At 37.6% G+C, this 15,112-nt stretch overlaps 1 protein-coding gene across 2 annotated transcripts in view; it reads left to right on the forward strand.

Annotated features, from left to right (window-relative positions):
* Positions 1-15,112, forward strand: part of JHY (junctional cadherin complex regulator) — a 66,894-nt gene that overhangs the window by 29,582 nt on the left and 22,200 nt on the right. Inside the window, exon 4 of one of the 2 annotated variants that reach the window (XM_039874727.1) lies at positions 1,731-1,844. The exons of the other annotated variant lie outside the window; for it this stretch is intronic. Within the exon in view, the coding sequence (XP_039730661.1) occupies positions 1,731-1,844 (114 nt within the window). The remainder of the gene's footprint in view (positions 1-1,730; positions 1,845-15,112) is intronic. 2 annotated transcript variants of the gene reach the window in all.

A 15,112-nucleotide genomic window follows, 5' to 3' on the forward strand; every position in this document is an offset into this window, starting at 1 on the left:
TCTAAATCCCATGTTCTTTCAAGTGTTACATTTTGCTGCTTCTCACACTACACAGCCCACCAGAGAAATTTAACAAAACAAGTATAAAATCCTGAATCTAAATTTTAAAATTAATCACATCGATTTAGAAAAGGGAAAACCAGTATATACAGGTGATAAAGCAGAGTGGTCAAAGGAGCTCAACCTGAATAACCTGTCCTGGGAAGAATGGCAAGGGAATCTCAAAATAGGTCCTCTAAATAAGAGCAGACTCAGAAAGGACATTGCAGTCAGCTTCTCAGAGTTTAGAGTTCAGAGTTTTCTAAAAGAGATTGACTTATTCTATGTTATTTTAGAGGGCAGAGGGGGAGAAATTACAGAAAAAATATTTCTGCTTTTATAAGGAAGAGATTTATAGCATTTAGGTCGCTTAATGATAGAATTATATATTCATTATCCATGAGATAGAGATTAAGAAATCTAACATTTTACTCCAAGGGATAGTTGAAAGGGATTATTCACAAGCCACTGTATTCTTTCCTCCTCCTCAATCTTTAAACCTATACTAATACTACCATACAGGTAACTCTCACCAGGAGACGGGGCATGTGTTTAACCAGCAAGTGGATGAACATCTACCGGGGATGGTACAGAATTACCAGAGGTTATACTGGTTACTTCCAGAATCTTTTCCAATATTAAGATTGTATAACTTTAACTTTGCTTTCTGAAATGCTACCTGAGGGCTAGAGCGCAGAGACAATCTAATTTCTTTAAAACAGGTAGCTAATGGAGGCAATAAAAGGCCTTCATAATTTGGGGACCTAAGTCTCCTAAATAATTTGGGGACCTAAGTCTTATGTAGCTGCCCTTATCAATGGTTCCCAAACCTTGCTGCAGATTATACCCACCTTGGTAGGGAGGAGGTTATATTATATTTATATATGGGGTCACATTCAGAGCTTCTGATTTAATTGGTCTTGGATGGGACTACAGCATTGACATTTTTAAAAAGCTTCCTAGGGTATTCTAATATCTTACTAAAGTTAAAAACCACTGACCTACATCATTTCAAATTAACTGAGTGCCAAACTACAAATTCTGTAAGTCAAAGATAATATTTCTAATAAGTGAGTTCGTTTAGCAAAACTGTTAAATGTGCAGGCTCTGTAGTTAGACAGCCTGGCTCCTCTACTTACTAGCTGTTGATTCTGAACAACTTACTTAATCTCTCTGTCCCTCAGTTTTCTTATTTCCAAAAGGGGATAATAATAGTGCATACCTGATAAGATTATTGTGAAGATTAACTGATATATGCCAAATACTTAAGACAGCTACTGGCATACTATGAACATTCATGTATATTACATACTACTGTTATTTCTATTGTTATTGTTATCATCATCTTGAAGTGTATTATTTCATTTGGCATACTCAAACATTAGTTGTAGCATCTGGTTCAGATAACTGTGGAAAATTAGGTTCCCTGAGTTTGTATTGAGCATTTAAAGCTATTAGTAGTTTGACTTCAAAGCACCAATTCTCACATTGTGCCTGCAAGAGAAAACATTGTTTATTCATATTTTCCTTGGGAACAATCCAGGTCCTTGAGTACTAAGATGAATCCTTGAAATGAACTGAAAATAAAACCCAGACCTACAGGGCTTCTTTCTAGAGTACACAGACTTGAGCCCCATGGCTCTAAGACTAAACTGAATCCAATTAACATGCTATATGTTTTACCCTCTTAGATCTCCTATCCAGACAGAGTAACTGACAAGACATCGATTCAGAATGCCGAAGAGATTGAAAATGCTGCCATCGATCTTGAAGACAAATGGCACCAAAGAGCCCAACAGCTAAAGGTTACCTGCTGGATTGAATTTTAAATGTGTTTCAAGGGTTGCTGCTGAATATAAGTAATGTTCATGACTGACATCTTGTCACTTAAGGGTTTATTCTTATACCCAAGAATAGTTACCCACCCTCCTATGGCTAAGACCGGTTTCTGCACAAATGGGCCATTGCTTGCTCAGCCAGCCAACTCCACCCATTTTCCTAAAGGTTCTCTTTCCTGGAGGAAAATCATTTTATCACTCTCTAAGTATTCAGAGTTATAACCCTATAGAGAAGAAAAGCATAAGGAAAATGCAGGGGAAAAAAATCACAGTTGCAGAATATTGTCCAAATCTGTGCTGCTCCCAAGTCTGTTTCCTTTTGGAATTGGCAGTTACATACAGTCCCTAGATGAGGGGAACATGACCCCTAAACATGATTTCCAGAGCCTCAACGAACCCTCATTTGCAGAATGTGAAAGCCTACTAACTAGTAATTTGGTGTGATGACATCCTTTTTAGGCCATGGGTTTACTACTTTCAGATCATATGTGGTTTCAGGGAAGATTTTTGTGAAACTGTCCCTACTAACTGTTTTTCTAAAAGAATCAGGAAAAGCCCTAGCAGCTGATTTCTTCTTGAGCCAGTGTATGGAGTTATGTGGAGCAGTCACTTGTGGGCCAGGTTTTATCCCTGCTTAAGAAGGAATGAGCCTTTTGAAATCACCTAGCCTATAGAGTCTGTTGACATCATCAGTTAAAACTATTTACAGTGGTAAAAGTAATAATAAAAATAATAAGGGTCATTCCAGTTTCAGAAAAGTTAGAAAAGAGGGACTGCCCAAATCATTTTTCCTCCCCAGTGCCCTCCAGGTCACTCTTAGAGTTGCAATAAACGAAGTAAAAACTGAGAGGATGGGGACTGAAATGTCTCGTGACAGTGGGATGTAGAGGAAGGGACCTATGACCAAACCTGGGAGAGAGCCTAGGGAGCTTGGTTAATGAGATGGAGAGGACAAAGGGAACACCTTAAGGCTTGCCATGCCTTATGGGTGATAGACTGGGCCAGAAGACATGAATTTCTGAGCCTTCACCTGCCATTCACTTAGGCAAATCTCAACTCCCCCCAAGGCTTAAATTTTTTCCCTATTAAATGAAGAATTGGCCAAAATGAACTACAAGGTCCATCCTAGATGCAAAATGGTTTTATGACCCTTTACTTAAATTATCACAGAAAATACATTTGAAGCATGTAAGATTCTTGCAGCCTATAGCTTCCATAAGTATCACTAAGGAAAATTGTAGGATTCTCAATCAATGATAAATAATCAAGATAAAATCATAGTGCTTGACTCATGGCATGGCTCTAGACAGAGGCAGTAAAAACTTTGTATGGAAGGAAATCAGAAGAAAGCCAGAAGAACACTGTTTATTCTGTGCGTATTAGGACTCATTTGTGTATAACCCATTCCTGAAATGAAGACAAAGAGGAGCCAAACATCTAAAGATTGTTAGACCTAAAATGACAGCAACACAGAGTGGCCCAAGGGATGTTGCTCTTTCTTTATTCAGAAATAATTTGTCAACTGCTTGCTGTTTCCTACATGCTGGCTAGGCCCTTGGTGTGCAAACACTCCAAGTTGCCTTTCTTTTTCCTCTTTAACTACCCAAATCTGATGCCTTCTCTCTGACTCTTTCCCTCATGAAGATTTCCCAGTCTCTCCTACCCCTGTCCTCTGCCTCCTCTCTCAGCAACTGTTGTGCCTATGGTCTGGATCACACCCTCAGGGCTTCTCATATTTGGCCATATCTCATTAGCTGCCTGTGTTTCTTTTGTACCAACCAATACTGAACATCATTATTGTATTTTTCTCTACACCTTGTAGCATAATGCTATGTACAAAGCTGATGCTCAATAAATACTTGACTGTTTGATTAAAGAAACATTTAAAAGTAATATAGTGAAGGTCCAAGTGAGCCAGAGGAAAGAAAGAGCAATCAGGGGGATCATTTTATAAACTATATAAATGTCTAATCAATACATTGTAAATTTGAAACTAATAATAAAATAATTTTTTTAAAAAATAAATAAAATAGAAATAATATTCGGAAAAAAAGAAAATAGGTCTCATTTGGCAATTTTTTCTTAAAAGATGACTTTAAAAGACTCTATATTCCTCAGTAAACCTACTTTCATAATGAATAGCTCTCATTGAGAAATATCCTTACATGAAATCAAAATAATTTACACAACAAATACGTATAGAGTACTTACTATATTCCAAACACTGGGCTTTAGGTGCCTAGCCCAAAAGAAATAGTAAAAAAAAAAAAAAAACTTCAAAAAGTAAATAAAACTTGATGAAAGATTTTTTACCAAAAAAAAAAAAGAATGGCCTCTATTCTCAAGGAGCTCAAAACTTTAGTGGGAAGATAGTTAAGTAATCATTATAATACAATAATATGAAAGTAGGTGTAAAATGCAGTGTAACTGCAAGGGGGCCTAATTCTGCTCTAAAAAGACAGGAAAAGCCTCCCTAAAATAGACAGCATTTGAACTGACCTTGGATAGATGAATCAAATATGCCAAGAGACAAATGGGGGCAAAGTTCATGAAAGCATAGTATGGCCCAAGGATTGCATATAGTGCAGTAACTATAGGAGAAAGTATGAGGGAGGGAAGTGGTATGAAATGAGGTTGAACTGGTTAGCCAGGGGCAAAAAAAGTCTTCAAATCATTCTGAATTAAAAGGACATAGTGCTTGATGAATCATTTCTATTCTTCGTGCCACCATAATTTTACTACAAGCAGCTGATTTCAAGCAGTGAGAAAGACAATAGACTATGAGTTTGAATGCTACAAAAATGATCAACAAACCTATCAATATCATGATAACAATTTGTAACAGAAATCAAAACAACGTTCCTAACTCTGAAGGCAACCAGCTAAACAAGTCATGTAGTGAGTCATCTTGTATTATTTCTTGTAGCCATTTAGCTTGTTGAGTGACCTTTTCTAATAGAGTCTATTTCTCTTGAGGTGTTTATATATGTGGAATTGGTAGTATGAGTGATGGCACAAACTCCAACTTGTTTGGCCGGCAAATAGTCAAAGGCTGAGCAAGAGAATTTAGAGACTTTTATTGGGCAACAATAATCTTAGCCATCTTTTTGCTCATTTGTCCAATGGTGGCAGATAAATTTCTAATCATATCCCTATTGATATATATTCTGGCTCTCAGGATTATTATGCTAAGTATACTTTATCCAATACTGTCATAACCGGCAAGCCTTTTTCTTTTGGGCTTAATGATCTGTTCTTGATTCTGTTGAAACAGCTCTTTGTTAAAATAATTTGTCCTATTGAAAGGTGGGGGAGTCTTATGAATAGGTAAAGGAATAATAAATTGCCTCAATAAACAGAGTCCTTCTATTTGCCAACTGTCTAAACATCAGTGTGCCCATCCTTTAGTTGGGGGATTTTCTCCCATGCCACATATAAAAATCAATTGGGGTCCAAACCACCCCCCTCCGAAGAGTATTTTTGTATATCGATTCATTCATAGGTATGACTGAGAGAATCCCTTTCAACCAAGGGTGAAACCATTTACATGTTTCCCAGAATCCATCAGGGTAGTGTGGTACTTGATGGAAGGAACAAGTTTACATAATTTGGTTACATTTTTCCTTTCAATTTTGTCATGTAGACATTTGGAGATCAAGTAAGGAAGAGATCGGGGAGGGAGCAGAGTTAAATTCAAATTTGGTGGAGATGACACGGGATAGTGACAAGCAGGGGATGGATGTCCGTGGGTCCTGATTAATGTCTACTTAAAATGTGAGGTTGATGTGGGTGGTCTGGGAAGCAGTGACATTGGCAATGGTCTCGAAGTTGGTAACAGAAGCAACTAGAGGTACTTGTCTCTCATTGATTTAGGAATTTGATGACATATCCAATGATCAGTTAGACTTCCTCTTTTAGCAGCACTTTGGGAGAGTTTTTAGCAAAATATTATCTTTACAAGCATTAAAGAGAGTAATGAGAAAGAGAGAGCAGGAAGAGAGGAAAGATTGGGCTTGTTATCATGTTAACAATCTTCCCTATAATACAGTATAGTCTTATAAACAAAGATCAGCACAAAATTCGGCCTTTACGTCACATCTATAAAGGCTGATGTGATACAGGCCTAGTCCATTTTCTTAGGAACAGTCCTTTATTTCAGTTGTCAGTAGCTTCTCATCTTTGAGGAGTTTCTGATACCCAATATAGGCAGATGTGAGTGTCAGAGAGGAGGTAGATGGCCATTTATGGTCAGGTGCCTTTTTTAAATGAGAAATGTGAATCTGTGAGTTTACTCCTTTCATTTTAGCTGCACATGGATTAGTTAGTAATACTTGATAGGGTCCCTTCCAGTGGGGTTTAAAGGGAATCTTTTATTTGATGTTTCTTCCAAAGACAAAATTTCCTTTTATAAGTCATGGTCTTTGAAGTCTTCATCTCCCAAGAGCGCATTGTGAAATGTATCAGTTATTAATTTATCATTTTCTTTAAGTTGGTTAATGGGTCCTTAACAATAATGTAGAATGTCTCCTTTTAGTATGGCTGATTCATATGCTCCTCATCTAGATGAACATGGTGACCAGTAACTATTTCATAGGAGAAAGGCTGTGTTTACCAAAAGGGATAGATCTTAGACAGAGGAACAGTATAAGGAAAACTCTTGGCCAAGGGAGAGTAAAAGCTTCTAAGAATTTAGCTAGTTGGGTTTTGACTGAACCTTTGGTATGTTCCACAAATCCAGAGGACTGGGGGTAATAAGCACAATGAAAATGTTGCAAAATAGGCCAAATATAAATAGATCGCATTATTTACCCAGTGAAATGAGTCCCTAGGTTACTATGTAATTCAGTGGGAATTCTCCAATTGGAAATTATTTTTTTCAATAATAATTTGCCTCTCATTAAGGCTGTTTCTTTCCTGCACAGGAAATGTCTCTGTGACCTATGGAGTGGTTTTCCAGGGTTATATTTTAGACAAATAGAACATCTGTTATATAGTTTATAAACTACAGTAAGAGATTTCCAACAATATTGTTTATTCCATAAAATCATTTTCTCATGTTAATTCATATACATGTTAAAGTATAAGCACTTGAACCCCTATAGGTAAGATTGGCTCCTTATTGGGTGTAAACCATATTTATTTGTCTGGGTCAAAGGTTCCCCCTTTTTGTTGCCATATTTTCTTTTCTTCTTCAGTAGCAATTCTTTGGAACTGCAAAAGAGAGTCTTTTATTGGTTTAATAGGGAACAAGGAACATTCCTGAGTCTGGACAATTTGATTGTTTAGTGCTGCCTGTTTAGCTGCAGCATCAACTAAGTGATTCCCTTTTGCTTCCATGGTGGCAGCTTTAGAATGTCCTGGAATTTTTATAATCGCCATTGTCTTGGTTGCTCTATAGCATCTAATAATTCTACAATCATTTTCCATTCTTTATAAGCTAACCTGAGGAAGTTAAGAAGCCTCATTGTTTCCATAACATTCCAAAGTCATGAGCTACACAAAAGGCATAGCAACTATCAGTATAAATATTGGCTATTTTAAGTGAAATAAATCAGATAGAAAAGGACAAGAATTTTATGATTTCACTCATATGTGAGATATAAAACAGAAAGTAGCAAATGAACAAAACAAACTCATAGACACAGACAACAGTATGGAGATTAGAAGAGGGAAAGAGAGTTGGGGAGAATGAAGAGGATAAAGGGGGTCAAATACATGGTGATGGAGGGAGACTAGACTCTGAGTGGTGAGTAAACAATGCAGTATACAGATGATGTATTATAGGACTATACACTTGAAACTTATATCATGTTATTAATGTCAGCTCCAATAAATTTAATTTTTTTAAAAGGCTAGGCAGAAATAAGTGTGTGTGTGTGTGTGTGTGTGTGTGTGTGTGTGTGTGTGCACGCGCGCGCGCGCGTGCTATTTGATCTTTGGCCAATTGACAAGTTTGAATTCGAGTAATTAATTCAGCTTTGGGGGAAGATCTTATTTCAGGTAAATAAGAGCTTTCAATTATATCCACCAGAGAAGTTACTGCTTATCCAGCTTGGTAATGGCCCTGTCCATCTTTTAGATAAGATCCATCTGTAAACCAAATTAAGTCAGCATTATCAGTAGGTGTTCCTTGTAAATCATTCCTAAGAGCAAGAAGGTGGTCAGCAAGTAAACTACAATTGTAGATCTCTTTATTCTGTAAAGACGGTAATAAAGTTGCTGGGTTAAGATTGTTACATTGAGCTAAAATATTATTAGATGCAGAAAGTAGTACTTCATAAGAAGCCAGCTAACTGATAGAGAAGTACTGAGTTTGACAAGAGTTCAGCAAAGATTAAACAGAATGAGGAACATAAATAGTTAAAAGAAAGCCTATAACAGTCTCTTATATTTGTTTACATAACATGGCTATAGCAAGATGGCTCTCATACAAGAAGGGAGCTCTTTTGCTACTGAGTCTAATTTTTGGCTATAATACCCTATAGGTCTATGACGATCTCCATGTTACTGAGTTAAAACTCTTAAATCAATTCCTTTATTTTCATGTATAAAAGGAAAGTTTATAATTAGTGTCCCGAAGTGGGAGTTTTAGATAATTTTTTCTTTAGAGCTTTCATAGTTTATTTCCCACTGGGGGGTCTATTGGATTGGATCAGGCTGATCTGATTTTAATAACATAGAGATTGAGTTATTAATAAAAACTATGGGACCCAGTTTCCCTATCCAGTCAGCCCTAGAATTTTCTTAAGCTGTTTCTTAGTTTTTGGAAGAGGAAAGGCTAGAATTCCTCTGAGTCTTTCAGTGTCATGTAGTAGTCCATCTTTAGATATAAGATGTCCCCGTATTTTATCTGGGGTAAGCAGAAGTGAAGCTTGTCTCTTGAGACCTTATGTCCCTTTATGGCTAGCTGTTGTAATAGATAAATTTTGTCCTTTTGGGAAGTTTAATAACATCCTAGAGCATAAAAGTAAATCATCCACACATTGGATTAGAGTGGAATCTCTGGGAAATTCAACATCATTTAAATCAGCCTTTAGTATTTGAGAGAAATATATGTTGGACTCTGTATATCCCTGGGGCATTACAGTCCAAGTAAATTGGCAACCTTCCCAGGTGAAGGCAAAAAGACATAAATTGTCCTTTCCTACAGAAATGCTGAAAAAGACACTACATAAATCTATTGACAATCCACAGGAATGGCAAATAATAGAGTATGTGTATTTGAGACCATGGGGTGTCCGGGAATAACAATTTTGTTGTAGCTTTGAGATCTTGTACAAATCCCCATCCTTTCCCATTGCCTTTCTTTACTGGAAGGAGTGTTACAGGGACTTGTGCATTGAATTATAAACTTTATATTTAAGTAATCTTGTATAATGGACTTAATTATAGACAGTGCATTGGGTCTTAAAAGATCCTGATGAATATTAGGTAGAGGCAAAGTATTGTCAATAGTTATTTTGATAGGAGAACCTAACTTAATCTTCCCAAATCCATACTGGAAAGAGCCCAGAGCTCCATAGGAACAGCCAGTAGCAAACATTCAGATTCAGTTTCAAGATTAGTTTCCTCTTGTTGAGGTTCCTTTAAAATCTTTATTTCCTCAATTGTTTCAATACCTAATTCATTTACTCCTAAGTACATTTTTCCTTTTTGAGAAAAGGATCATTGGTATCATGAGTTCCAAAAAAGTTTTGTCCTATCAGGTGAATTGGGGCAAATTTGACTAGTAAAAATATATGATGGCCCATAACATGCCCTAGCTGGAAGGGAACAAGTTCTAAATTGAAAACACATTGATTGGTTAGCTATCCCTACCATTTGTATAGAAGTTTTACTCTGAGGGAGAGGGCAGTTTAATTGAGTAGGGTTGAGAACAGATAAAGTAGCTCTGGTATCTATAAGGGCCTTAGTAGTTTATGATAGTTTCAGTTTCTACTAAAGTATTGAGGAGCAGAAGGGGAAATACCCTCTTGTAATCCTTGGAGCAGCCTTATGCTTGCTTCTGTTTCTTTTCTTTTTCAGTTTTCTGCAGTCTTTCTTAAGATGACCTGGCTTGTTACAGTGATAATAGGCTCTCCTGTTCCCTTGTTGAAAAGGCCTTTGGGGAGGTCTGACCTGATTGCTTAATTGTTGGAACTGTAAAATCATGGTTTTAGTAGCTTTATCCTTTTCTTTCTTTTGGATAGTTTTAGATCACTGATCAGCCAGAATTGCTAGCTTATTGGTATGCATTGTAGGCCAGTTTAATTTATGATGCTATTTAATCAGAATTATAAGCTCTTCATCTAATCTCTCCAAAAATGGCAACTTTTGGTGATTATTAAAATTGTCTAGAGATAGTCCTGAATGTTGTTTGAAAGTTTTCTTAAAGCATTCAAAGAAATCAAGGTCTTCACCTACATTGCTATATTTTAGTCCAGTCTATTTTGAGAGGAAAAATCTCAGGAATGGCTTTGGTCAAACTGATAACCTAATTCCCTGTATTTATCCAGGTCTGTTTCTCTTTGCCTTAAAAAAATCTTCTATAGGTTTTTACTAGCAAGCTTTATTTAACTATTCTGTTGCCTTACTCTAAGAAACCAATAGGTATATCAGTTAAAACAGATCTGAAAAACCAGAATCATGTGTTCTGAGAGTTAAATCAAATTCCTTAGCAAATCCGATGGGGGCTTGGAGGGAATCAGGAAAATCTTTAAAGTCCTTAATTCTGTTCTAATCAAAAAAATATAAATTATTGCTGGTTCTCCCCTTCCTGAGACTGGCTTTTCCGTAAAGGGAGCCACCAGAATTTCTGGTCTTTCTAGTTGGTTTGGCTATTTTTAATTTCTTTTGCAGTTGGTGGAGGTGGAGGTAGCAGAGAAAGAAGAGAGGAAACAGGAGTGGGTGGAGGAAGGGAAGGGAATTCCACACAGGGAAGCTCTGAGAGTAAAGGATATAGTGGAGTAGTTGGAGAAGTGGGAGGAGTGTGTTGGCAGTGAGTCGCTTTGGAAGCCCTTTTTAATTCAGAGACAGTCTCTAAAATTTTCTTATTAACTTCCTGAAGGGAAGAGAGTTTATCTGTCCGTCCTCTTGAGGCTTCTAATTTCCAGTCAAAGTAAGCTTCCCATTCATTTTGTGTAATTTAGAGCTGGCTTTTTCCAATTGTGCATAAAAATCAATTTGCATGTATCAAAAGGTCCCCATTTTGACCATCTTAAGCTAAGATCATTTTTAGTTAAATCTTACCATTTCTGTAAATACTTACAAGTGAAAGCTCTATATGAATTGTACACAAATCTCCAGGAGTAGTAATAGGTTTTAGTTTCCTTTTGAGATCTATAGAATCTGAACAAGCTTCTAGAGATATGTTGTGGGTTGCAGTGTGCTGCTTGTGGATTAAATTCCTTGGGGTTTTTACCTCCTAAGTAGCTTGAACCCTCTTATGTGCCTTGGTCTCTCTCTCTCTCTCTCTGGCTGTCTAATATAACCATGAGGACTCAGAGCACTGGATGACCAGTCCTCATGTACATGTTCCCAAACAAGTCAATTAATTACGGTATATTGGAATTATCTATAGAACTGCTTCCTGCCTTGAGATTTCCCAGGCACCCCCACAGTGATTCTTTAGTCACCTAAGAACTCTCAAAATTTGGGCTGGTGGGAGTAGGTGTCTCTTTTCTTTGGTGCTGAATGAGTTCAGTCTTTCATTTAACTAGCAAAGATTTTTTTGTTGAGACTCTCAGAGAGCAATCTCAATTGAAAGACCGGAAACATAAAAACAGACACCCCTTCATCTTTTACCTGGGTTAATTTGAATTCAGCCAACCCTTATCTTTTAGTGCCACCTCGAGGATTGTCTTAGAACAGCTCAAATAAAGTCAGTCCCTACAACCAAAAGCAGAAGGTCCAGGATTCCAGAAGAGAACTCAGCCAAGTTTGCCCAATGTGAAGTGGGGAACCAGTAGGGCGTAAAGGGCCCTCGCTAGTATCTAGCACCAGGCCTGAGTCCACAAAGTGATCCTGGGTGGTTTTCTTTGGAATCCTGCATACAGGACCAAATAGATGTCAACAGAAGAAATTCCAAACATTGAGAAATAAAAAAGGGGATTTAGAGTTTATCCGAGCCTAGGCTGAAGGCCAGACCTGAAAGTAAACTCTAAGTTTCTAAGTGTCTGATTAGTGGTACCAATACCACTCGGGTAAAAAAGGAGGGCTCTGGTACTGGGCTCAAAGTGGGAAGGGCATGAGGACAGGGGTAGACCTAATGTTAAGTCTGATGTGGCCTGTAGGGAGGAGATGAACACAGAACTGATCTGAGCACAGAATACAGGAGAAATGTCTGAGTTAGTACATACATTGGCATCATTAGAATTCACTAGTGGATTGAAACTGTCAGAATTGCTGAGATGCTCCAAGAATTGTAGGCAGTGGGAGAAGAGGGGACAGGGCCCTGTAGAGAATGGCAAAATTTAAGGGTGAGCAGAGGCAAAGGAAGAGAGCAGAAGGTGAGAGACTACAAAAGCGTTGCCAGAGAGGTAGAAAATCGACCAGGATGGAATAGTCTCATGGAACTGGAGACAGGAAACTTTAAAGAAAGAGAAATCAGTGGGCAAGATCAAACTCTGCAGAGAAGACAAGTAAAAAGGTGTCATGAAAAGAGAATGATATATGCAACTCATACATGCAAGTTGCAAATTATTTAGAAGAAACTAAATAGCAATAACACAAACAATAACAACATAATGATATATATGTAAATTTGTATATCTATATAGAGAGAGACAAAGAAAGGGAATGGTGAAATGTGGCAAAATGTTAAAAACTGGTGGATCTCTGTAAGGATATTTGGGAGCCCTCTGTGCTATTCTTACAGTTTTTCTGTAAATTTAAATAATTTTGTAAGTTTTAAAAAATAAAAAGTTAAAGAAAAAGGTACTCATGGGATTTAGCAACTAAGAGGTTCTTGGTGGTCCAAGCAGGGCAGTTTCAGTGGGATGGTTTGAATAAATGCTCTGCTGCGGATGTAGAGTTCAGAATAAGAGATGAGGAAATGAAGACCGGTACAGCATACATTTTCAAGATGCGTGGCTGTGGATTCAGAGAACGAGATCAAGTGAGGAAGTCTATTATTTTTGTAATAGAAGAGACTTAAACACATTTATATGCTGGAAAGAATGAGATACTAGAGATAGGGCTAGGAAAGAAAGAAAGTATGCCAGAAACAAGGTCCCTGAGACAATTTAAGCCTATGTATTTTTATTTTTAAAATACTGGAAATTGATGGTCACCATCATCATTTTCTATGTAAGTGTCTTATACATGCTTAAGATGTTTATTCAAGCCAAGTAATCCCTCTTCTGTTTAGCTTTCCACATAAGTCTTGTCCTGAATCATTTTGTGCTCCCCTGGAAATCTTCACGGGTTTTACAAATCCCACTTCCGTTGTGTACCCAGAACTGGACACAATACTCGGCTAAATGTCTGACCCTTGCTGGCCACTGCAAGGGAGCACACTCCCACTAGCAGAAGATCCTTCCCATGCAAGGAGCATGTTGTCAATAAAAGAAACAGCAAGTTCCCCAATTAAGTAAAGCTTTAAAAGGATGAAATAGAATGTTTTCTTTCTTGCCACTTAAATTACTCTTGACTTTCTAGGAAAGGAAAAGGAATGAAGGTGTAAAAATGTGTAGGATCTTTGACTAATTAATCTGAAAGTCCTTGTAATCACATCCTAAGTAATCTTCCCACCCTTCCAAAGAGCCGTTATTTTGGTTTTGCTTCCAGACTATCAATATAGCTATGCTTCTTTTCCTCATCTGCACAGAGTCCTTCCTTACTAATGCTAAAAATTAGAGCCAGTTGATATGTATGTTGTAAATTTTCTTAATATTATCAGATGAAATTTGTAATCCAAGCTCAAAGTATGCATGCTTTATTGTTAATAAACACAGCAGGAACTTCTGTATGTCAGAGCTAATCCTGGAGCCCAGACACAACCCTCAGGACTCCAGGCTTGATCAGGGTAACTGCCAAAGAAGTAGAAAGCTATATGTGTGCTCACCTTAAGAGCAAAAATGGCTTTTGTTTTAAAGCAGATGAACTTCTTGGTTGAAATCAGAGCGCACATTCTCCCCTCTGCTTATGCCAAATAAACAAGAAAGCTGCCTTTCACAGGTTTGGCGGCAAACTTCCCTCGGATGGCACAGTATGAACAAATGTTAATAACTGAGCATGGGCCTTACTAAGAAATTATCATCCCAGCACTAGTCATCAGGATTCTCCGATGCTAACATTCCAGCCAAAGGACCCTGCTCTGTGTGTGCCAGGAAAACCTACTGCCATTAAGCAGTTATTCTGAGTGCATGTAGTATGGGCTGATTGTTCGTGTTGATAACAAAAGAACCCTAGTGAGAGCAGGATGAAATAGAGGATTTCAGTGCTGATGGAGATTAAATAGCCTGAGAATGGCTTTGTATATTAACTTCAGGGAACTCAGGTCTTGCCACCTAAAGAGTGACACCTGATGCCTCAATTGTAGGGTAATAAATCTTCAGTAAACCACAGATCTCAAGTAGGCTGCTGGGAAGGTGAGAGAAATCACATCAAGCCCGGAAATGTCTTCCTTTCTGGGGACCGAAATGCCATCTCTGGGCACTTACATTTACGTGAATAGAGGATTTAACACTAGAGACAATTGAAGCTTCATAAAATGATGAGTACTTGGCCTTGTTGACAAAGCACCTCTGAAGAGTACTATTATAATCTGAATTGTTAGCAGCAAAGGACTAAATAACATGATTAAAACCAAGTGATAACCCAAGATTTGGGGTCTGGTGCCCTAGAAAAAAATTCCTGATAGGTTTTTTTTTTTTCTTTTTTGGTTGGAATGAGAAGAATGAACTGTCAGACGGCAGCAGAAAAAGAGTTTCTGGTCACTTATTTTTCTAGCAATTAAAATGCTGAACAAATATTGGAAAGAATGACATTATCCACATCAACAGCAAAGGCAGTCTTTTTTTGCCCTTCGAAAGGAGCCCCTACATTTCATGAATACATTGATAAGATTGTAAAATAATCATTTCTTCTGGGTCTACTACAAGGAAGAATGCTCTTGGGCTATTTAGTTGCAGAACTATCTCGCCCACATTTCCCATGCAGCTCAATATACTGCATGGAAGGAAGAACCTTTCTTGATTGAAATACAGGAAAGGAAGTTTTCTTTTTTGGAGTAATACAGGTAAAACTTAGAATCT

Source organism: Pteropus medius, unplaced genomic scaffold, assembly GCF_902729225.1.
Source record: "Pteropus medius unplaced genomic scaffold, Ma_sr-lr_union100, whole genome shotgun sequence".
Taxonomy (NCBI): domain Eukaryota; kingdom Metazoa; phylum Chordata; class Mammalia; order Chiroptera; family Pteropodidae; genus Pteropus; species Pteropus medius.